Source organism: Odocoileus virginianus, chromosome 29 (assembly GCF_023699985.2).
Source record: "Odocoileus virginianus isolate 20LAN1187 ecotype Illinois chromosome 29, Ovbor_1.2, whole genome shotgun sequence".
NCBI classification, from domain to species: Eukaryota; Metazoa; Chordata; class Mammalia; order Artiodactyla; family Cervidae; genus Odocoileus; species Odocoileus virginianus.
Genome location: NC_069702.1, coordinates 18,516,377 through 18,542,027, shown reverse-complemented (window position 1 = coordinate 18,542,027; position 25,651 = coordinate 18,516,377). Strand labels below are relative to the sequence as shown.

Below are 25,651 nucleotides of genomic sequence, written 5' to 3'. Positions count from 1 at the left end.
GCTAGGAAAAGGACCCTAGGATAGCCTTCTTTTCACATCTGTAGGGGAACTGTAAGGAGGAAGACACCATCTATTAAGAGCTGATTATGTGAAAACAGGAGATGTTTGACCAGGGAAATGGCCTTATTAAATGAGGGTTTAATGAGAAGAGCTCTACTAGTGGTGACATCTGCTAAAGCGGTGCTACTCAAATTTAATGTGGAACAATTACTAGAGGAATTTTGTCAACACGACAATTTTGACTTAGTAGCTTCCCTGGTGGCTCAGAGGTTAAATCGTCTGCCTGCAATGCGGGAGACCTGGGTTCGATCCCTGGGTCGGGAAGATCCCCTGGAGACGGAAATGGTAACCCACTCCAGTATTCTTGCCTGGAGAATCCCATGGATGGAGGAGCCTGGTGGGCTACATTAGTCCATGGGGTCGCAAAGAGTCGGACACGACTGAGCGACTTCACTCACTTTAAGCTGGGACTGGGACCTAAGGTTTGACCTAGCTAAAAGAACTAGGATTTGTGCACTTCCCATAACTCAGAGTTGCCCAGCTAGATTCCTGTTAAGCAGCTGAAATGGGGGAGGGAAAAAGTTCTCAGTGCCATCCAGGTTTGTTCTTCTCACTGCTATAACCAAATCTAAAGCTATGTAGTATTCTCTTAGAAGTTGAGCATGCATAATAGTCTGGAAAAGGGAGGCTTTGTCATATCAAAAAGTTTTAGTAAAACTGCTGCCTACAATAACTAGAAAGGCAGAGAACCTCCCTCTCTAGCTTGTAGGTCTAGTGGAGATATCTTGAAAAGAGCCACTTTATGTATGTGGCTGCTGCTTTTACTCTTCAGCAAGGTATTACAAGAGTTTCCCAGGTGGCGCTAGTGGGAAAGAATCTGCCTCCCAGTGCAGGAGACACGAGATTCAAGTTCAATCACTGGGTTACCAAGATCCCCTAGAATAGTAAATGGCACCCCACTCCAGTATTTCTTGCCTGGAAAATTCCATGGGCAGAGGAACCTGAAGAGCTACAGCCCATGGGCCCGCAAAGAGTCAGGGGTAACTGAGCACGCACGCATAAGGTACTACATGTAAAGCTTGAAGTCAGGCTAGACAGAGAACAGAATGTCTGGAAATTCTGGAACTTCACTAAATTGAAAAAGTCGACAGCTTGTGTAACCCTAAATTACAGGAGAGAAAACTTGGCTTAGAGATTTCTCAGAGCCCAATGTGATTTTTTGTTTGGCAAACATAAATAAAACACAACAGACACATAAATAAAAAACAACAGAAAGGAAAGATACACTGACGCAAAAATCAAACTAATAGAGTTCTCTTCTCACTTAAGCTTATTCTTTCAGATGATTTCAAGGATGCCATCATTAAGATGTTAGGAATGGGTTGCATATGGAAGTCAGGATATAGGGCAGATTTAATGACTACTTTAAAAAACAACTTTAGGAGCTTCCCTGGTAGCTCAGACATTAAGATGTAATGTAATTAGCCTCCAACTAATAAAAAAATAATTAATTAATTAAAAAAAAAAAAGAATTTGCCTACAATGCAAGAGACCTGGGTTCAATCCCTGAGTCGGGAAGATCCCCTGGAAGAGGAAATGGCAACCCACTCCAGTGTTCTTGCCTAGAGAAGAGAACAGAGGAGTCTGGTGGGCTGCAGTCCATGGGATTGCAAAGAGCTGGACATGACTGAGCAATTAACACTTCACTTCAAAAACAACTTTGAGTATGTTTATTGGCACCTGAAACTGTCTGTAAAGGAAGCAGAGTTTACTGAATATTCCATGAAATTATGTAAAAAAAAAAATCCCACTGAAAAACCTGGTCTACAAATGCCCTCAACTGTTCAGGTCCTAAAGTGTTCCCCTAGAGAGGGAATACCCTCCAACATCCAGTTAATTTGTATTTAGAAGGCAAAGCTGGAGTCCACTAAATACAATGAACAATGTAATTATCCTCTTAAAATGCAGTACTAACCATGGTGTCTGACCACCTTGCAGGTGAAACAACTGTAGTGGGTGTTCATAATTCCTGGGCAGGATTCTACCATTGCTGTGGACCAGTAACTAGTGTGTTTCCCACTCTTAGTTTTTTGGAACTGTAGTTATCCTGTTCCTTCTGTCCTTGCTCCTCTATTGTTTTGTATTACATATTTGGGCCTAAGGCAGATAATTTGTTCTATAGTGTATATATGTTTGGGCCATGAACAATTACATCCAAACTTTTGGAGAGGGTTGTACATTATCAGACATCCTGGATTTTAAGCTGATACAGAAACTGAGTGGGAACTTGAACTCTCTTCTTTAAGGCTGCGTGTCCTACTGTAAGTAGGATACACACAGATAATGTATTATGATCAGAGGGACAAATGGCAGTGGAGACTGCTGGTTGACTCTTCAAAACCATCCTTTCCTTTGACCCAGGCAAAAGGAAGCTAAATATCCAGACTCACAGTTGCCAGGCATGGAGATCTCACTAAGTTTTTAACTATGGAGGGACATTTGAACTGATAGTGAAGGACAGGAAAGCCTGGCTTGCTGCAGTCCATGGGGTCGTAAAAATCTGGACACGACTTAGCGACGGAACAAGAACAATAAAGACAACAAATCGCCACATTACTTTCTCAAAGGATTTCCTTGTTCTAGACTTCTTTTCTTTCCCCTTCCCCAGAGAACATGTTCTTTTTCACATATAAAGTGGCAAAAATTCAAAAGTTTAACATCCTTTGTAGGTAAGGCTGTAGAAATTTGCACTCCTATATAAATACATAAATACAATTACGGATCAAGGTAAGGCGATCATATAATTTGTCATCCAAATGGAACAGTTTCCAGAGTCAAAGGGCATGTTATTAACAATTACTCCAGGACGACAGATGGAAAATGGCACTGTCCTAGACAAACTGGGATGTATGATCAATCTATATACAGACGCAGAGTGGGAAGGGAATGGGGACATTTTTTACTGTAGTTTACAAAAGTACCGGTCTGTGGTGAATTGTAAACAAAAATAACTCGTTCTTTACTACGGGTAGTTCAAGTGCAGCCTTAAAGAACAAGGGATGGTAAACTACAGACAGGAGACACGGAACTTAACGAAAACCCCGAAGTTTTGCGAATCGGGCACTTACTGGGGTTGCACAAGCGACACAGTCCCTTGGAGTTCATCCGCCAATCCAAAGTGGGAGCGCGTGAGCCCGAGCCTGTAAGAGAAGCCCGGGCGGGCCTAGGATTTGAGGAGTGGAGCTTCGCGTCAATCAACCCTGGGGGCGGGCCTAACTCAGGCGCCCACACTCGGCGTTCTGGCCTACACAGGCGCTACTCTGTGGCATCTCGGGTTCCCTCTAGCCGCACTCTGGAGGACTACACTCGGTTTCTTTCGGCCGCGAGAGGCCCAGCAGCCTCCGCCGAGCTGGGAGAAAGATGGCGGCAGCCGTGCGACAGGATTTGGCCCAGCTCATGAATTCGAGCGGCTCTCATAAAGATCTGGCGGGCAAGTGAGTATTTCCTGGGGGCCTGGGAGCTGGAGAGGCAAGCCAGAGACTTGTTCTCCTTGCATTGACGGCGGCTTTCGGATGTGAGGCTAGGAGCGGGCCTGAAGACCAAGGGGGCGGGCCTGAGGTCGGTCGTGGAGGCAGATGTTGGGAGCAGCAGAAAACTGGAGGGGACCTTGTGCAGGGAGCGCTCAGGACCATAGATCTGGAGTGGCTGTCAACTTTTTCAGCCCTTGATGGCATCCTTTCCGTTCTCTTAAGATTCTAGAAGCGCGGTCTGTGGGACGGCTGCTCCCATGGCCTTCTAAACCTCTAAACCTTCCCATCGCTGGCCGGCCTCTCACACCGAATTCTGGCCTCTGTTTGCCTCTACTCCGCCCGTTTTTTCTCTTTGACTGAGGGCCATTTATATTCCGGAACCTTGGTGCAGAGTTTTCCGGGGAGATGGCTTCTTGAGGCTGACGGGGGCTGAGGAGGTATGGCCGCTATCATGTCGTCCAGAACTACTTGAACCATCTTCTGTGGGTTGTGTTTTGGGTACTGTCTCTCCCCGCCACCAGCTCTGAAGAAGGGCATAGAGGAATGTCACCACAACGTGGGTCAGGATGTCTAGAGTAGTGATGTTTGCAGAATTTTAAACAGATGATTAGAAATTTTATCGGAATTTATGTAGAAGGGTTAGGTCCACTCCAACTTAAATTTGTGATTTGTGCCTGCCCTGCAGTCAGTTATTCAACAGTGTTAATTACATCTAGACAGATAGATAGATAGATAGGGAGATAGTCTGTTTCCTCTTTGTAGATTTCACAGCACTATTTTTTTTTTTGTAATGAACATGAATTCTGTTTCAAATGTGCTTCTCAAGTTGATCCTATTTACATTTGACAGCTAAGATCACCTTGCTCCATTTCAACAGGCTACACCTGTTTTAACCTGGCCATTGAAACACTGACTTTGTTTTATTTAGGCTGTAATGCGTTTTGTCTGCTAGTAAGCGTAATCCAGTATATCAGTGGGAAATTTAGCAGTACTCTTGGGCTTAACTACTTTGTGGGGCAATTTCCCTCTCAGGAAGGTGGGATAATTATAAGATAATCTGTCTGAGGACAAAATGAATAGAGTGTGTATATGCACCTAGAACAGTACCTGGCACTTAGAAAGAGCCACAGGATTGTTCTCCTTACTATTATTAAGAAGCTGGTAAGTACATATTGACTTAATCCCTGGGTTGGAAATAAATTGAATATGTCTCACTGCTTAATTCTTTTTGCATGTAATTTTGATAGATTTGGATGAAAGTAAAACTTGCTTGTATTTTTTTCCATGTTTGCTTTCCTTTTTATTTTGTTAAAAAAAAAAGATAAGTGTGTTAGTTATCAGAAGAGATACAGTTTTCACGTATTTGCAGAATTCTGAAACATAAGCTAAGCATTTACTTCCTCAGCTCTGAATTGCAGATAAACAATAGTATCTACCTTACTGGGTACGTCAGTTATTTACTGCTCTGTAACAAATCAAAAACTTAGTGGTGTAAAAGAAGTATAATTTCTCAATATGCTTTAGATCAACTAGGTCGTTTTGCTGGTCTTGTCTGGGCCCACTCACGCATACACGTGTGGCTGTTGGCTGGGTCTCTCTTTCTGCACACCATCTCTCGTTCAGGGCCTTAGGAAGGTTCCAGTGAGGTGAAAGAAACAACTGGCAAGCCCTCTTAAGGCCACCCTTGGAAGTCTCACAACATCAGGTCTCAAGCACTGGTCAGAGTAAGAAGACCAGGCTGGATTCAAGGCTAGAGGAAATGCAATCTACCTCTATGGGAAGAGTGGCCAGGTTACATTGCAGAGGGGCATGGTTAGGGGGAGGCAGTAATTGGTTGCCATTATTGTAAGAGTCTAGTATACGGATTATTGTGAAGATTAAATGGAATAAAGTACTTGATAACTGATAGCCAGTGCTTCTTAAGGGAAGTCTTGGCCTTGCTTGTAGGTACATATCTGGTCCTGTCTGGGCAAGAACGTGTCATATTTATTGAGAAAACAGTTCTGCCAGCTACATGCTCTATGAGAGAAATACTCTTATACCAGTGGTTTTAGGGTTTGTATTAGGTGGAGAAGGAAATGGTAACCCACTCTGGTATTCTTGCCTGGGAAATCCCATGGACAGAGGGGCCTGGTGGGCTGCTGTCCATGGGGTCACACAGAGTCGGTTCCGACTGAAGCGACTTAGCATGCATGCAACAAAGGAGTCCATATTAAGAAATAATGGAATAAACTATTTTTTGAAATCTTGCTGTGTTACCAGCAATTTACAGAATATCTTTGAGTAGTTATTCAGTAAATATTGCTTGACTCAGTGAATAGCTGGAAAGGTGTAGAGTTTATATTTGAAACCAGATTTCTCTATTCTAAAAAGCTAATTTTTAACCTGCCAGACTTCAGTGCTTTTCTTGTCAAAACTTCAATTAGAAATACTTTCGCATAACTGTGAAATAATATAGCAGTTTAAAATTGATATAAGAAATCAGACATATGAGAAACAATTTTGCCAATTAAATAACACTGCTTTTGTACATATGAGATGATTATCTCATATATGTTTCAGAAGAAGAGAAAACCCTTGAGAGAGGGCATTTGTTGTGCTAGCTTATTTACTTGGCTAAAACCTATGTGGTTCTTCAGAATTCAGTTCAGATGTTATTTCTTCCGTAAAGCCTTCTTGGAACAACCGTCATCACGTCGAGGATTCGGTTATTTGCTCTTCTTCTGCCCAGTGGCATGCTGTGTTTACCTCTAGGATAGCACTTCAGTGTTTTGTCTTTTTACTTCTCTGCTTTTCCAGCTAGATTGTTACTTCTTTGAGGGCAGGTTTGAGGTCATAGATTAAAGGTCTTTGCTTAGTCAGTGCTATACAGATATGACCCTGCCCACCCCACCCCCAGTTCTGTGGGATGGAGGGTACCCAGAGGAAGATATTACACCTTTGAAATCTAAACACTTCATTTTACAAAAAAACTGTTAACGTGGAGAAAGAAGAGAATGGGGGATCTTTTAGTTGCCCATGACTATAAAAAAGGTTGTTTTGCAGGAAAGAAAATAGACTTTTCTACCTCACAGAGGGAGATTTTGGATCAGAGCTTTCTGATAATACAGTAGAACAGATTGTCAAAAAATACGCTCAGTCATGTCCAACTCTCTGCGACCCTGTGCACTGTAGCCCACCAGAGTCCTCTGTCCATGACAGAGGACTTGCCCGTCCGTTCTCCAGGCAAGAATACTAGAGTGGGCTGCCATTTCCTTCTCCAGGGGATCTTCCCAACCCAGGTGTCGAACTCGGGTTTCCTGCATTGCAGGCAGATTCTGTACCGTCTGGGCCATCACGGAAGCCTGGAGGACACACACACACACACCCCCACACCCCTGAGGTCAGATTACACACACACGCATTACATACACTATACACACATATGCCCCAGAGGAAGGTTACATAGCTTCAGTGACCCCCTTCTAATGCAGATTCTCTGGTTCTTTGTTATTCCCACATACAAATTTCAGTGGTTCACATCTGAAGAGAGGCGTTCTGTAAAATCTAGTGTGTACCATATGCCAAGCATAACTTTAATTACATTTTAATCTTAAACAGTAAGTGATATTATTTACATGGGTGATGGTGGTGGTAGTTGCTCAGTCGTGTCTGACTCTCTGTGGCCCATGGACTGCAGCCCGCCAGGCCCCTCTGTCCTTGAAATTCTCCAGGCAAGAATACTAGAGTGGGTAGCCATTCCCTTCTCTGGAGGGTCTTCCCGACCAAGGGAATTGAACCCAGGTCACCTGCATTGCAGACAGATTCTGTACCATCTGAGTCACCAGGGAAGCCCCACTTATTATTTACATTACATAGGAGAAAACAGGTGAAATCCGTTGCTCCGAGGTCACATAGCTAGTGACAAAGCCAGAATACAGTCTGTCTGCTTGGCTCATAGCCCTTAACTCAAAACACATCTACCTTCTGGTTTTATATTTTCAGCAAACTGGACAGCATTTCAGATATTGTATTTTTTTTTTTTTTTTGCCTAGGATATCTTCTCCCACGCTTTCCCACTTAACACTAAGTTCAGATATTTAAAATGCTTACAGATCAACCTCATTAGAAAATTATTTCTCTTCTAAATTATATTAGCACTTAGCTGTAAGATTTTGTCTTTAATTTTCTGCAACTTTATTATGATGAGTGTGTGGATTTGATTTTGCTCATCTGTGTCAATTAAGTTTTGTTGTGAAATAAACCACCCCAGAACTTTGTGGCTTAAAACAAGAGTCATTTATTTAGCTCACAGTTGTGTTGACTGGCAGTTTGAGCTGGGCTCAGCTGGTTGATTCTTCCCTACTCCACATGGTCGTGGTTCCACACAGGCTCCACGTGCATCAGATCAGGTAGGCAGCTCTGCATCTCTGTGTTGGCTGGGGCAGTGGCGCTGACTAGGCTACTTACCTTATTATCCAAAAGGTTGTGCAAGTGAAAGTTGTTCAATTGGGTCCAACTCTATATAGCCCCATGGGCTGCAGCCCACCAGGCTCCTCTGTCCATGGAATTCTCCAGGCAAGAATACTGCAGTGGGTAGCCATTCTCTTCAAGGGATCTTCCCAACCCAAGCATCAAAGCCGGGTCTCCTGCATTGCAGATAGATTCTTTACCATCTGAGCCACCAGGGAAGCCCCATCCAGTAAGTTGGCCTGGACTAATTCATGTGGCAAGATCAGGTTCCAGGAGGTAAAGATAAACACAAATTCTCTCGAAGTCTGTGCTTGGAGCAGGCATGTTACTTCCACTGCCTTCTACTGGTCAAAACAAGCCCAGATCAGAGGGTGGGGGGATAAACTCTACCTCTTGATGCAAAGACCTACAAAGTCACATTACAAAGGTGCATAGATATAGAGAGTAAAAGGATTGGAGCCAATTTTTGTAAATGCTCTCTGGCATTACCCTGGTTAAGCTTCTTTGTGTTTCTTGAATCAAAGGATTGGATTTTTTCATTGTCTTAGAGGTTTTTCAGCTCTCTCTCTGTAAATGTTTTCTGTTTTCTCCTCTAGGACCCCAGGGAAACCCAAGTCAGGCCTTCTTACTGTGACCCCTCTGCCCTTTACTCTGTCTTCTGTACTTTCCAGTGCTTTATTCTGGATAAGTTCTTCTGACCTGCTTTCTAGTTGACCAGTTCTTCAAGAGTGTCTAGTCCACTGGGAATAACTCAACTGAGTTTTACATTTTGGTGACATTACTTCTTAGTTATGTAGTTTTGGTGATTCTTTTTTTTTCAAATGAACTTTTTATAATTCCTAGTTTCTTGCTGAAACTTTCTAAAAGCTTGTCTTTTTCTCTATGAACTTGATAAGCATAAGTGTATTTCAGTCTTTCTGATGACACCAGTATCTGGAGTTTGTTGCTTGTTGCTGTTGTCTGTTGTTTTTGTTGATTCCAGGTAATATTGTCATAGTGGTTTCCCTGATGGCTTAGTTGGTAAAGAATTTGCCTGCAGTACAGGAGACCTAGGTTCGATCCCTGGGTCGGGAAGATCTGCTGGAGAAGGAAATGGCAGCCCACTCCAGTATCTTTGCCTGGAAAATCCCATGGACTGGGGGGTCTGGTGGGCTGCATGCAGTCTGTGGGGTCACAAAGAGTTGGACATGCCTGAGCATCTGAGCATATTATTAATATTGTCATATGCCTTGTAATGTTTGTTGTTGGGCAAATTATTTTTAAATGTATTTTTAGAAACAAGTGGAGGCTGATGATATTACCTTTCAGGGAGGAATTTCATTTCCTTCTGCCAGATACTTGACAGTGCTAGGAGTCTAGGGCCAAGGCTTCCAGATTTGCTGGTCTTCCTACTAGATGATCCTTGGAATAGAATTTGTAACCTTACTTCCAAAGTGCTAGTGTTTCCTCCTCTGGCAGGTAAAAACCGTCAGATCCCTGTTCTAGTTTTATTAGTGGGCCAGAAATCGCAGCTTGCCGTGTCTCCAGCAGATGGCAGAACACCCCAGAGCCAGCCCACTTCCTTCTCCCCCGACGTGCCTCTCAGCCTCTCAGACATCCTTCCACAGTCAGCAAACGCTTTCAGACAGAAGCTGTGAACCTCTGTGCTCTTACTCTCTTTTGTTTACCCTTTCTTATTAGGATTTTATGCTCTTAAATTTTATTTTTCATTTCTTTCAACTTTCTATGTTATTTTGGAGGTAAGTTTGGTCCAATCTCTAGTTCACCAATATTATAAACAAAAAGATTTGTGAATACATACCTTTTACACTCGTTTTGAGCATATATAGTGACTGTGGTACATTTGCACATGTATGTGTTTTATTGACCTCCAAATCCCTTCAAGTGCCAAGAAATCAGAAATTGACATACTGAACTTTAATTAATATGTATAATAGATGCTTGATAAACATTTGTTGATGATAAATGAATGGGACAGACACAAGGTTGCCTTAATTAACTAAATTTCTTTTCCTCTATAGTATTTTTTTAATGAAAAAAATATTTGGTACTTGTCATGTACCACTCTACATCAGTCATTTTTCCATCTTTTCCATTGTTCTAGATTTAAAAAAAATTTTTTTTTATGTTCCCAATATAGATTAGTAGATTGATAAGTTGTGAAACTGTATATTAAAACTTAAGTTATTTCAGTTCAGTTCAGTCACTCAGTCGTGTCCAACTCTTTGCAACCCCAGGAGTCTCAGCACACCAGGCCTCCCTGTCCATCACAAACTCCCGGAGTTTACTCAAACTCATGCCCATCGAGTCGGTGATGCCATCCAGCCATCTCATCCTCCTCCTGTCCCCAATCCCTCCCAGCATCAGGGTCTTTTCCAACAGGTCAACTCTTCGCATGAGGTAGCCAAAGTACTGGAGTTTCAGCTTCAGCATCAGTCCTTCCAATGAACATCCAGGACTGATCTCCTCTAGGATGAACCGGTTGGATCTCCTTGCAGTCCAAGGGACTCTCAAGAGTCTTCTCTAACACCATAGTTCAAAAGCATCAATTTTTCGGCGCTCAGCTTTCTTCACAGTCCAACTCTCACATCCATACATGACTACTGAATAAAGCATATCCTTGACCAGACGGACCTTTGTTGGCAAAGTAATGTCTCTGCTTTTTAATATGCTATCTAGGTTGGTCATACCTTTCCTTCTGAGGAGTAAGCATCTTTTAATTTCATGGCTGCAGTCACCATCTGCAGTGATTTTGGAGCCCAAAAAAATAAATTCTGACACTGTTTCCACTGTCTCCCCATCTATTTGCCATGAAGTGATGGGACCGGATGCCATGATCTTAGTTTTCTGAATGTTGAGCTTTAAGCCAACTTTTTCACTCTCCTCTTTCACTTTCATCAAGAGGCTCTTTAGTTCTTCTTCACTTTCTGCCATAAGGGTGGTTTCATCTGCATATCTGAGGTTATTAATATTTCTCCCAGAAATCTTGATTCCAGCTTGTGCTTCCTCCAGCCCAGCGTTTCTCATGATGTTTTCTGCATATAAGTTAAATAAGCAGGGTGACAATATACAGCCTTGATGTCCTCCTTTTCCTATTTGGAACCAGTCTGTTGTTCCATGTCCAGTTCTAACTGTTGCTTCCTGACCTGCATACAGGTTTCTCAGGAGGCAGGTCAGGTGGTCTGGTATTCCCATCTCTTTCAGAATTTTCCATGGTTTATTGTGATCCTCATAGTCAAAGGCTTTGGCATAGTCAATAAAGCAGAAATAGATGTTTTTCTGGAACTCTTGCTTTTTTGATGATCCAGTGGATACTGGCAATTTGATCTCTGGTTCCTCTGCCTTTTCCAAAACCAGCTTGAACATCTGGAAGTCCTCGGTTCACGTATTGCTGAAGCCTGGCTTGGAGAATTTTGAGCATTACCTTACTAGCGTGTGAGATGAGTGCAATTGTGTGCTGGTTTGAGCATTCTTTGGGATTGCCTTTCTTAAGGATTGGAATGAAAACTGACCTTTTCCAGTCCTGTGGCCACTGCTGAGTTTTCCAAATTTGCTTGAGACATTGTCATCTTTGAATATAATATTATTAGTATAAGATAACTGGGATTTAAGAATAAGAGGGTTTAGCCATAGTCTTGATTTAATTTATATGAAAAATAAGCTAATCTAAAAAAGAAATCATAAACCAGTGAATGCATTAACTAAAGTCATGCCCAGGGCAATAAAATGTATGTATAAATGTAGATAGGGAAAAAAATCAATGTCCATATGAGAGTGTGTATATGTATATATACAGAGAGAGAATAAGATTTTTTGTGGGGGCGGGGAATCTCAGTTCCTTGACCAGGGATTGAACCTGGACCATGGCAGTGAAAGCCTGGAATCCTAACTAATAGGCCACCAGGGAACTCCTGAAAATGAGAGTCCATCTAAATAAATTATTAGATGATTGTATTTTGTCCCTCAAATGTAGCAATTTTTATTTTAAAGCTTGATAATATTTCCTTGTTTTCTTGGACTAGTTTGACTCTTCATTTGGAGTTGGCTGTTGGCTGTCTTTTCTGTCAGTATACCTGTTTTCTTACAAAGCCAGTTTGATTCATTGCAGTTTTGAGAAATCATACAACCAAGCTTGTGAGAATATCAGATGAGAATCAGTGAGTGCTGAACTGTAGCTTGAGGATGTGCCTTACAAATACAAGTCATAAATTTGAAAGAATTTGGGCCCTATTTGTATATTTCTGTTTCTTGACTGTATTCTGTATAATGTTCTGAATAATTGCAATTAGGTTTTTAAAATGCATTAATGAATGCTTCTAAGAAATATTATGATTCAGACAAAGGGGATAAAGAACAATATAATACCTAAATATCAACCACTCAATTTAAGAAATAAAATGTCCCTAATACCATTGTATCTTTGAGTGCTTATGATGTGCCAAGTACTGTTCTAGGCATTATATGTGCTATACTTAGTCGCTCAGTCATGGTTGACTCTCTGCGACCCCATGGACTATAGCTTGCCAGGCTCCTCTGTCCATGGGCATTCTCCAGGCAAGAATACTGGAGTGGGTTGCCATGCCCTCCTCCACATAGCAGTAAATGAAATAAAAAATCCTTGTCCTGATGGAGTTGACAGGTTAGGAAGCAATTTGCTATTGCTTAATAATTCTTATCATTCTTGTTTTTAGCATTACCCCCTCATTTTTTAGAATGCTGCTTTGAATTTTTGTGATCATGAATATTAGAATAGTTGTCAGAAGCGAATGCAAGTAGAGAACTCATGGGCCCTGACTGACAGATGAAGGACGTTCAATCAGTACATTTGGCTTGGTGGGGTGTGTTTTGTACACACTAAGACACTTGATCTCTAGTATTTGGCTTCATTGACTAGTCAACATAATCCTGTTGTTGGTAACCCTATATTCATTAGGGCCATAAGGAAAAGGTTCTGGGTCACCTCAAATAATGTCCTTGTGCGTACATTAGTGAAGGAAATGTAGCTTACCTTTCGAGGCACTTGAAAGAAAATTGATGTTTTAAATTCAGAACCGAAACTTTAAAGAAAAAGTGGCATCTTAGATCCAGTAACTTAGATTTAGTCTTTTTGTAATGGACATGTAAACTTTAAAAATTGTTGTATACTGTAAAGAAAACTACAAATGGCACTTTGAATTATAGATTTAATGTTTCTTATGATGGACTGAAAACTGAAATCTGTAGTGTACTACTATAAACAAAGCCACAAACTAGAGCACAATGAAAGAAACCACGGTAAATAGAAATAAATATCAAAGTTAGTATTAGATTATATGCTCAGTTGCTCAGTTTGTGACCCCCTGGACTGCAGCCCTCCAGGCTCCTCTTTCCATGGAATTATTTAGGCAAAAATGTTGGAGTGGGTTGCCATTTCCTCCTCCAGGGGATCTTCCTGAGCCAGGAATCAAACTTGTGTGTCCTGCACCTCTTGCATTGGCAGGCAGATTCCTTACTAGTGAGCCACCTGGGAAGCCCATAGTCTATATAGGTGACTTCTAAACACATTTTTTTTTTCTTCTGTATTATTTTAGGTATCGTCAGATCCTGGAAAAAGCCATTCAGTTATCTGGGGCAGAACAACTAGAAGCTTTGAAAGCTTTTGTGGAATCAAGTAAGTGGAGTAAAAATTCCATGTTTGCCTTGTATTACCAAGTTAAGGCTTAAAAGCTTGCTCAAGCCTTGTTTTAGATTAAATTGTCAATATAATTTACATTGCGAGCAAATTAAATATGTATTGAGCTTGATTGATTTTAGAATTTTAACTACATGCCACTTGATATTTGCTTTTCAATGAACTGTGAAGATGTTTTTACATTTACATTTATGGTTTTGCATAGTTATTAATATAATAACTGATGAGAGGCAGTATAGCAAATGACAAGAGAATAGTCTGGATTCAAATCCTGGTCTGCTGTTTTATTAGCTGTGTCATCTTGGGTAGATTATATAACCTCTCTATGCCTCCTTTTCCTTATCTATAAAAGGGGGATATGATAACTACCCTGTAGAATTGTTGGGAAGTTAAATGAGTTAATACCCATAATAAAGTGCTTACAATAGTACCTGGCATATGATAAGTGCTAGATAATTATTAGCTGTTGTTAAGAACATTTCTTTTGAATGGGAACTAGAAATTTCCATTCTTTTAAGATACTCCTCCCATACCCAGTTATTTTGAAAATTCCTCAGAATTCAGGCTGGGACTTATTCTGAGTTCACAGTATTAATGATAACTTGAGAGTGCCTTATAGCTTATAGGGTGCTTTCACAGACATGCGTCACAGAGGCTCCGCTTTGTGACCCTGTGATTAACAATGTAGGTGTAAGTAGCCTATATAATATATCGTAAAATGAGTCTCAGGGTTAAGGGATTTTTTTCCTCAAGGGCGTTTTATTAGCCGGTGGCAGAGCCTCGACTTCTATCACTTATAGGTGCCTGATGGCATTTGTAATGAAACTGTTCTCTGTCACATCCGGTATCATCTAATTCCAATTAATACACTGTAAACTGATTAGTTACACAGCCTGTCAGTTACTGCCTCAAATAACTCGGGCCTGCAATGTGAAACAAACTGGCAGTGGTTTCAGAAAAACTCATAGCTTTTTAAAGACCATTGCACTTGGTAGTAAAAGAGCAGTGCTTTTTATAAACTTTGAATCCAGTGAACCACCAAAAAAAAAAAAAAAAGCAGTCTACTGTTAACAGTCATTTGCATCAGCGGAATAGTTTTTGAACCATTGTTTATTTCCTCAGTAACTACTGATTTAAACTAAATTTATCTAAGGAGTGGTTCACAAACATGAGGCATCTTTTTAAAATGTAATGAGAGTGATAATAATAACTGACATTTGTTGAGTGGTATGTGCCAGGTATTGCTTAAAGTGCTTTAGGTAAATTGCATTGAAATTTCACAGCATCCTCCTTCACGGGTTTCTTCTGTGAACCTAACTTCACAAAAGAAGAAAGAGAAGCACAGGGAAATAAGTCTCTTGCCTAAGGGCATATAATCAGGAGGGTTTGTAAGCAGTGTGGCTCCAGAGTTTTCATCCTTAATCATATATAATAATACAGAATAAATGTTTACAAGCAATGGCATAAAATATGTTTATACATCTTGTTGTTTAGTCACTAAGTCCTGTTCAACTCTTTGCAACCCTATGCACTGTAACCCTCCAGGCTCCTCTGTCCAGGGGATTCTCCAGGCAGGAATACTGGAGTGGGTTGCCATTTCCTTCTTCAGGGAATCTTCCCGACCCAGGGCTTGAACTTGCGTCTTCTGCATTGGCAGGCAGATTCTTTACCTCTGAGCCACCAGGGAAACCCATCCATACATCTGGTGCTGATCTAACTTCTTTTATTTTACAGTAGAAATTGACTTTATTTTTTGTTTATATTGTTGAGCCTCTATTTATTAAATTTTTTTTGTTCTTTTCTTTTTTGGCTGCACCATGCAGCATGTAGGATCTTAGTTCAGCATATGGATCTTAGTTCACTGACAGGGATCAAACCCGTGCCGTGATTTCACTCCTGTGAAATCATGGTTTCCTGATCACTGGACCACCAGGAAATTTCCTAGTACTGACCTAAGTTCTTATTTGTTGTTTTTGTTGGTAAGGTACAAGTGGCAATAACAATCTCTATTCACTTTATTTAAACTTAATGAAAAGTGTTTCAGTGTTTCTTCTTTAACTTTTTTTTTCTGTAGCTAGGTGGGATATAAGAATATAAATAAAAATATAGGTATTTCTGTGCTTTCACTTTGTAGAAAAATAAAGAAGAGAAAGGAATAACATAAAATTCTCAACTGTTAACTTTTTCTCAGCCGTTTCTGATTCTTAGAAAAGTTGTGATATTTAAGGTGCTTCCCAGGTGGCACTAGGTATTTTTAATGTTTTGGTGCAGTTAAGTGATTAAAAAACTTAGAATAAGAAAAACTGGTTCTGTAATATAAGGTTATAGCAGTATGGAGATCGGGAAATAATGCTTAGAAAGGTACACTAATATATTTTAGTATTAATTTTAAGTGAAAATTGCTTAATGAGAACATGCAGATTACTTATGTTTTTCTCATCCTTTACTTTTTTTTTAAACAAGTGGTAAATGAGAATGTCAGCCTCGTGATCTCTCGCCAGTTGCTGACTGATTTCTGCACCCATCTCCCTAACCTGCCTGATAGCACAGCCAAAGAAATCTATCATTTCACCTTGGAAAAGATCCAGCCTAGAGTCATTTCATTTGAGGAGCAGGTAAATACCTAGAGCAGTGATTTTTGTTTTATTTTTAATCTGTTTATTATGTTTTCTTGTTTTAAATGGAAGTATTGTTGATGTATACTATTATAAGCCTCAGGTGTATGGTATAGTGATTCACAAGTTTTACAGGTTATATCCTATTTATAGTTAATATTATAAAATATTGGCCATTAAGAGTGGTGATTTTTAAACCTGAAATAGCAGCAATTATTTTGAGAGATACTATTAAATTTTTAAAGGTGATAATCATTCAATTTTATTTTTACAAAACAGTGTGCCAAACAACATTTTTCAACATAAGATCAAATAAGTATTATGATATTTTAAGTCCAGTTGACATTTGCTCATATGCTATAATTTGCTTTTATGAACCAGAGGTTACTTTTTAGATTATTTTGGTTTTGAGAATTATTTATTTATTTATTTGGGACTGTGTTGGGTCTTCATTGCTGTGCAGGCTTTTCTGTAATTGTGGCGACCGGGGGCTACTCTCTAGCTGCGGCACGAAGGTTTCTCACTGCAGTGGCTTCTCTTGTTGCAGAGTGCAGGCTCTAGGCACACAGGCTCAGTAGTTGCGGCTCATGGGCTTAGTTGCTCCTCAAGAAGTGGAATTCTTCCTGATCCAGGGATCAAACCTGTGTCCCCTGCACTGGCAGGCAGAGTCTTTACAACCAGACCTCCAGGGAAGCCCTAGATTATTTTTAAAAATCAATAAATTGTTAATTAGGCTGAGAGCATAGGAGAACTCCAGCATTACATGTGCAGTGACACAAAAGCAGAACTTAATATTTAAATTATTGCCATAATCCACTTTACAGAAATGTGCTAGTTCAGTGTCTTGGTATTTTATGACTGCAAAGATATTTCTTTTCTTTCACAAAAGAAATTTGGGTAGTCTCGGTAAACTTTTACTATTTACTTGCCTGCATAATATGTTGAATAAGAGCATTGTCATGATAAATTATCATTCTGTTTATTTTAATTAGTTACTAATATCAGTGGAAATAATTTAACCCGTATACTTCCTATTCCAGGTTGCTTCCATAAGACAGCATCTTGCATCCATATATGAAAAAGAAGAAGATTGGAGAAATGCAGCCCAAGTGTTGGTGGGAATTCCTTTGGAAACAGGACAAAAGTATAGTAAATAGTGGATATTGAATGAATATGTATAACTGTTCACTTACTTTTTTCTTCCATTTTAGTACAGGAAACAGATAATGAACAATTTAATGAATAAATAGATAAATTTTGTACTATGTTAGAAGCTGATAAGGGCTATGGAGAAAGGGGATAAAGTGGGGGGCGGGATGTGTTACTAAATAGGGTGCTTAGAGTGGTAGGGTGGTCCTGATAGCACCTTTCTAAACACTTGAAGGGGGTAACGGAGTGGCTGTGCGCTCCCTGAGAGAAGAGTATCAGTAGCTCCTCTTGGGGAGGATGGCTAGTGCAAAGGCCGTAAGATGGGCGCTTGCTCAGAGTGTTTAAAGAAGATCAGGGAGACCACTGTGGGTGGAGTGAGCAATGGGGAAAGTGACAGAGGGTGAGATCAGAGAGGATTGGGGACCAGAGTATGTGGGGTGCTGTCAGTTACTGTAAGGCCTGCGGCATTTTTCTTAAGTGAAACGATGAAAAGCCTTTGAGGGATTTTGTACAGAGGACCGACATGATCTGAGTTATATTTCATTTTTTAAAAAGGCATTTATTTATTTGGCTGCATCAGGTCTTAGTTGTGGCCCACAGGCTCTCTGCTGTGGCGTCTGGGCTTCTCTAGTAGTGATGCATGGGCTCAGTAGTTACGTCCCATGGGCTTAGTTGCCCCACGGCATGTGGGATTCTTAGTTCCCTGAAGGGATCAAACCCACGTCCCTGTATTGGAGGGTGGATTCTTAACCACTGGACCATGAGGGAAGTCCCTGACATATTTTAAAGAGTCATTCTAACTACTGGGTTGAGAATAAACTGCAGGCATGCAGTGATAGAAGTAGGAACATTAGCTGAGAGGCTTATCTCACTACTGCAGGTGAGATAGAGATTGTGAGAAATGTTGGACTTTGAATATGCTTTTAAGGTAAAGCTAAGGATTTCTTGACAGCTTGGATATAAGAAAAAGAGCCAAGAGAAGTCCTGAGTTTTGGTTTGAACAACTGGAAAAACAGAGTTGCCAGCTACTGAACGATAAAGAATAGGTTTTGAGGGAAGAGCAAAAGTTCTGTTTTGGACGTGTGATAACCATGTAGAAATACCTAGTAGAGAGTTGAATTTGTTAGTCTGGAGTTTAGAAGAGAGGTCTGGACTAGAGATATATTGACACCTGTGGGAACCATTGACGTATAAATGGAATTTAAAGCTATTAGATTGGATGAGATCTCTGAGGCAGGGCATATAGGTAGAGAAGGGGACTGAGTACTGGTATTCTGACATTAAGAGGTCAGGGCAGGAGGGAGAGTCAGTGGGTGAGGATTGTCCATTGAGGTAAGAGGAAAACCAGGAGAATGTGGAGTGTGATATCTGCGGAGCCAGATGAGGAAAGTGTATCAGGAAGGAGCAAGTGATCAGTGGGGTGTTAATGGTCACATAAGAGGAGGAGTTGAAGGTTAACCATAAGAGTGAGTAATGTGGAGATCATTGGTGGCCTTGACAGAAGCTGGTTTGGTGAAATGGTGAGAGCGAAAGCCCGACTGGAGTTGTTTACAAGAGAATGGGAAGAGAAGAACTGGAGATGGTGAGCATGGGCAAGTCCTCGGGGAAGTGTTCACAGAAGGAAGCAGAGAAGTAGGGTAGAAGATGACAGTTAGGTAGAGATTGTTTTGTTCTTTTATGATTCAGTGGAAGGCACAACTCTGATCTTGGGAAGTAATGGAGGGCATTCTTGCAGGAGTAGACTGGAGGGGAAGGAATCCAGTGGAGGGATAGTCTTCACATAGGCCAGCAGATAGTTCATACTTGGCAGAGTTTCTCAACCTTGGCACTGTTGGCACTTTAGATTGGGTAGTTCCTTGTTGTGGAGGCTGTGCTAGGTATTGCAGATGTGTAGCAGCACCAGGGGCCTCTACTTACTGGATGCCAGTGGTGCCCCAACTCCTAGTTGTGACTATCAAAAATGTAGACATTGCTGAATAGTCCCTGGTGGGCAGACTAGTCCCCAGTGATCTACCCAGGAACACAGAGTATATGGTGCAGATGTTAGTAATACAGTGGTGGAGCTTGTGTAAGTACTCTGATTATTTCAGTATTCTTAGTGAAGTTGGAATCAGATCATTAGCTGATAGGGGTGGGAGTAGTGAGGTTGAAGAGATACAAGAGTATCAGAAAAATTTTCCAGGAGAGTGGGATAGTAAATAGACTACAGATGTACAGTATACTTGACAGCATTAAGGCTTGTTTAACAGTCGTAGTCTGTAAAATGAGATCAGTCAGATTGGATGGGTGTTTTTCTCCATCAGAGTTCAGCTACATGGTTGTAAGAAAGGAATGGATGAACTCTCCGATTTAACCAGCATTTTTATTTTACCCAACAAGTACAACAGCATGAGAGGGACTAGGCAGATGAGTGCATGTGCAATTCAGTGATGATAATGATTGGCCATAGGAGTTAAGTGAGGTCAGAAGGAAAGTGAGGTTTTTAAGGAGAAAAATAGAGTAACAGTGTAATAGGATCAGTGGTTTGGGGTCACAGTGAGTTCAGTGGATTTTGGGGTTTGAGATACTAGAGAAAATGAGATGGAAGAATAGTTAGAAAAATTAAGATGATAGTTTGCAACTCTTGTTCAGCCAATCTTGCCTTTGATATGATTTTTTAAAAATATTTATAGTTCTTTATATTGTACAAGAAAGATGAAAGTTGTGAAACTCTTGGTTGTATTATTGAACACACTTCCTTTTTCAGTTGGCAACTATAAAAATACCAACTAAATGACAAAAAATATTTTCAGTTACTTCTCTACTCTTTTACCAGGTGAATAAGGGATTCTTATTTTGTCTTCCTTAATGTTTGTGGTTATAAGGCAAACACTACTTCAGCCATCTTGCCTTTTGCATGAAATGATGCCCCTTGAAAAAGCAGTCAGTATATGAAAAAGCCTTTTTATATATAGATGTTGAATTTTGTTTTCCAAGGCTTCTTGTTAATTCGGTTTTTTCCTTTGATAGTTTGAAAAGACTGAAAAAGTGAATGCGTTAGTTTCTCAATCGAGTCTAATTCTTTGCGACCCCATAGACTGTAGCCCGCCAGGCTCCTCTGTCCATGGACTTCTCCAGGCCAGAATACTGGAACGGGTTGCCATTCCCTTCTCCAGGGGATCTTCCTGACCCATGGATCGAACTTAGATCTCCTGCATTGTAGGCAGATTCTTTACCATCTGAACCTCCATGGAAGCCTCTGAAAAGGCTGAGGGCTTTCTTAATTGCTTTGGTCTTATTCTGTCTGGAGCAATGTCTTGTTAGTACAGAGCAAATGATTTATTTTCATTGGTAGTTGACATAAATATATATATTGTTCTTTGAAGTGGTGGTTATTAATGTTTTGAGAGGACTGTAACATTATCTGTGAGGATACCAAGAACTGAAAATTCTATGGTTTTCTAAACAAGTTAAAGTGATTTGGATAAATTATTGAGAGCTTGTTTCCCTAAAAAAGGATTCATTCTGATTAATAGATATACTTGGCATAAAAAATGAAAATGCAGAAAAATACGGTCTTGTTTATAGCAATTTATGTAAATATGAGTTGTGAATGGAGATAATAGAAACTTAATAATATATGACTTATGGAAAATTTTGAATTGATATAAAATTTTTTGATGAATTAGTTTCAAAGTTAGGATCAAGTCAATTGTAAACTCTATTCTTGCCACATGGTAACACCAGTTTTGCTGGTGAGTAGAATTAACTTTTCTGTGAGGGTGAATCTTGAATTATGTGTTTTAAATTATATAAAGTCTTCAGTTATGCATTCCTTGCATATAAATGTGACCTTTGGGATAAGAAGAAAAAGAAAAACTACCTGTATTATCACTCCAAGAAATAATTACAATTCCTCTCTTGATGTATGTATATAGAAATACATTTTGATAGTGTTTTTATGTACTTTTTTATCCTTTTTTTTCATTTAGTGAAAACATGACTTTTATCGGAAATAATTATTATAATAATGACACTGAATATAATTTTATATATATATAACTATGTAGTATCTGTCATCTTTATGTACCACAACCTAATTAATTACCATAAATACCACTATGGGTGATTTCCTTTTTTTCCTATTATGAATATTTATGAATAACTTTACAAATGAATATTCTGTACATGTATATGTGTGCACATGCATGATTTTTGGGGGGGATTTACTTTTTAGAGGTAGAATATAGTAGGTAAAGAGTATATGCGTTTTAAAGGATTCAAAGAATGGTTGGAGAGCATACTGCCAAATTGTTGTCCAGGATGGAAGTACATGCCCATAGTTCTTTTGGTGGTACATGATATGTCCTTGAACTGGGCTTTTTAAAATCTTTTTTTAAAAGATCTTTGATTTGTGAGATTATCTGAGGATTAAAAGAAGCTAAAATAGCTATGAATAATGACAAAAATAATGAAAACTCAGTAAAATTTATTTTGGAAATGTTTTTTAGCTTCTCTGTGTTTTTCCAATGCAGTAAAAAGTTTGAGTCCCTTATAGTAACAGAATATATGTGTACATATCAGGAAAAAATAACTTATTCTCTACCACCCATAAAAATTTTCTTGGTGAAATAGTCATTCTGTGTCTTCCTCTTATTGCCTAGACAGTACAATGTTGATTATAAACTGGAGACCTATCTGAAGATTGCTCGGCTATATCTGGAGGACGATGATCCAGTCCAGGCAGAGGCTTACATAAATCGGGCATCGTTGCTCCAGAATGAATCAACCAATGAACAGTTACAGATACATTATAAGGTAACAGATAAACTGATTTGGAATTAATTTTGTATTGGAGAATCCCACAATATTAAGGTGCTCCAGAATATCTGATAAATGCTGTTGTTATACGTTAGAAATTCTCTTCTTTTGCTTTTAAATTTTCCCCCCTAATTGAAACATTTTCCCTCTTATAGGTATGCTATGCACGTGTTCTTGATTATAGAAGAAAATTCATTGAAGCTGCACAGAGGTACAATGAACTCTCTTACAAGACAATAGTGCATGAAAGTGAAAGACTAGAGGCCTTAAAACATGCTCTGCACTGTACCATCTTAGCGTCAGCAGGTAAACACATCATTTGTGCTTTAATGAACAGAAAGCTATCTTTGCTTAATAACTTTAGGTTCGTTGCTATCCATTGGAGAAGGGATAGGTTACCCACTCCAGTATTCTTGGGCTTCCCTGGTGGCTTAGCTGGTAAAGAATCCGCCTGCAATGTGGGAGACCTGGGTTCGATCCCGGGGCTGGGAAGATCCCCTGGAGAAGAGAAAGGCTACCCACTCCAGTATTGTGGCCTGGAGAATCCCATGGACTGTATGGTCCATGGAGTCACAAAGAGTTGGACACGACGGAATGACTTTCACTGCTATTTGAGGATTTGGTGAGAAACTCTTCTTCAAGAGGATGTCTTATTAATACAATTATGGTAAATTTAATTAAAGCATTTAAGCAGTAAGAGTAGGTTGCTAACTTAAGACGTTTTAAAAATATATGTTTTAAAAAAAATAAAAAAATAAAAATATGTATTTACCAGCCTGTTACCCACAGATGTTAGGAATTGTTAAGAGATAATCTGAAGGTTAGTTCTGCTAAAATATCACTGAAGAAAATGGATATTAAATTGACAGTTACACAAAGGGAAATGAAAATTAAAATCTGGAAATGGATGATATAATTAATGTACTGCCTTGGGGATTTTTAAAAATTTTTTATTTTCAAGCCTCAGTTTTAGACCTGGCACTTATCTTTTTCTCCAATAAATATAAGTAGTAAACTATCCTTTGTCCTTTTTACTAAACTACAGCATGTAAATCATTCAACTTATAAAGCAGGAAAGGGCATTGAGAGGAAATGCTGATAATTCTAAGTCATGGCATTTCTAAATCATTTTATAATGTTTGTTTTTGAACTGTGTTTAGTTGAGAGCCTAATGACATATTCAGACTACACATTTCATTCTCTATGAAGCAGTGATCTTACTTATTTTATTTTTGTTACTGAAAAGAGTATATAAAATGGTACCACTTCCAACTCTGAAGAACTATTACTGATTTCTTCTATCTCTTTCAGTATATAAGTGTGTATCCTCCTTTTTATACACAAATTATAACATGATATACAAACTTTTTCAAGGTGCTTTTTTTATGTGGCTATCCATCACAGTAGTCTTTCTACAACTCATAAAACTCATTCTTTTTTATTTTCTATCCTTTGGTTTTATCATAATTAGTCAATTACAATGCTGTAGTGGTAATACGAATTATGTATAGGTTAAATTCTTGAATCTAAGGGTACATACATTTAAAATTTTGATAGAAATTAAACTTGCCTTTTTTTTTTTCATTTATTTTTATTAGTTGGAGGCTAATTACTTTACAATATTGTAGTGGTTTTTATCATACACTGACATGAATCAGCCATGGATTTACAAGTAATCCCCATCCCAATCCCCGCTCCCACCTCCCTCTCCACCCGATTCCTCTGGGCCTTCCCAGTGCACCAGGCCCGAGCACTTGTCTCATGCATCCAACCTGGGCTGGTGATCTGTTTCACCCTAGATAATATACATGTTTCGATGCTGTTCTCTCAAAACATCCCACCCTTGCCTTCTCCCACAGAGTCCAAAAGTCTGTTCTGTACATCTGTGTCTCTTTTTCTGTTTTGCATATAGGGTTATCGTTACCATCTTTCTAAATTCCCTATATATGCATTAGTATACTGTATTGGTCTTTATCTTTCTGGCTTACTTCACTCTGTATAATGGGCTCCAGTTTCATCCATCTCATTAGAACTGATTCAAATGAATTCTTTTTAATGGCTGAGTAATATTCCATGGTGTATATGTACCATAGCTTCCTTATCCATTCGTCTGCTGATGGGCATCTAGGTGGCTTGCATGTCCTGGCTATTATAAATAGTGCTGCAATGAACATTGGGGTGCACATGTCTCTTTCAGGTCTGGTTTCCTCGGTGTGTATGCCCAGAAGTGGGATTGCTGGGTCATATGACAGTTCTAATTCCAATTTTTTAAGAAATCTCCACACTGTTCTCCATAGCAGCTGTACTAGTTTGCATTCCCACCAACAATATAAGAGGGTTCCCTTTTCTCCACACCCTCTCCAGCATTTATTGCTTGTAGACTTTTGGATAGCAGCCATCCTGACTGGTGTGTAATGGTACCTCATTGTGGTTTTGATTTGCATTTCTCTGATAATGAGTGATGTTGAGCATCTTTTCATGTGTTTGTTAGCCATCTGTATGTCTTCTTTGGAGAAATGTCTGTTTAGTTCTTTGGCCCATTTTTTGATTGAATCATTTATTTTTCTGGAATTGAGCTGCAGGAGTTGTTGGTATGTTTTTGAGATTAATCTTTTGTTGCTTCGTTTGCTATTATTTTCTCCCAATCTGAGGGCTGTCTTTTTACCTTGCTTATAGTTTCCTTTGTTGTGCAAAAGCTTTTAAGTTTCATTAGGTCCCATTTGTTTATTTTTGCTTTTATTTCCAATATTCTGGGAAGTGGGGGTCATAGAGGATCCTGCTGTGATTTATGTTGGAGAGTGTTTTGCCTATGTTCTCCTCTAGGAGTTTTATAGTTTCTGGTCTTACGTTTAGATCTTTAATCCATTTTGAGTTTATTTTTGTGTATGGTGTTAGAAAGTGTTCTAGTGGAACTGGAGGAATCAACCTGCCTGACTTCAGACTATACTACATAGCCACAGTCATCAAGACAGTATGGTAGTGGCACAAAGACAGAAATATAGATCAATGGAACTGAACAGAAAGCCCAGAGATAAATCCACGAATCTATGGACACCTTATCTTCGACAAAGGAGGCAAGAATATACAATGGAAAAAAGACAACCTCTTTAACAAGTGGTGCTGGGAAAACTGGTCAACCACTTGTAAAAGAATGAAACTAAAGTTGCCTTTTAACATTACCCTCTAAACAATAATGTCTGTGTGTACCTAATTGTTGTGTTGTTCAGTTGCTTAGTTGTGTCTGACTCTTTGTGACCCCATGGACTATAGCAAGCCGTACTTCCCTGTCCTTCACTATCTCTTGGAGTTTGCTCAAGTTCATGTCCATTGGATTAGTGATACTGTCTAACCATCTCATCCTCTGCCGCCCTGTTCTCCTTTTGCCTTCAGTCTTTCCCAGCATCAAGGTCTTTTCCAATGTACCTGGTCACTCA

At 39.5% G+C, this 25,651-nt stretch overlaps 1 protein-coding gene across 2 annotated transcripts in view; it reads left to right on the top strand.

Annotated features, from left to right (window-relative positions):
- The first annotated feature begins 3,319 nt into the window (after positions 1-3,319).
- COPS4 (COP9 signalosome subunit 4) overlaps positions 3,320-25,651 on the top strand; it is a 40,801-nt gene continuing 18,469 nt past the window's right edge. Inside the window, exons 1-6 of one of the 2 annotated variants that reach the window (XM_020892863.2) lie at positions 3,320-3,494; positions 13,553-13,632; positions 16,117-16,268; positions 17,309-17,412; positions 22,061-22,214; positions 22,373-22,523. In XM_020892863.2, coding sequence (XP_020748522.2) covers positions 3,421-3,494; positions 13,553-13,632; positions 16,117-16,268; positions 17,309-17,412; positions 22,061-22,214; positions 22,373-22,523 — 715 coding nt within the window. In that variant the 5' untranslated portion in view covers positions 3,320-3,420. The remainder of the gene's footprint in view (positions 3,495-13,552; positions 13,633-16,116; positions 16,269-17,308; positions 17,413-22,060; positions 22,215-22,372; positions 22,524-25,651) is intronic. The other variant, XM_020892862.2, reaches the window with a different exon arrangement.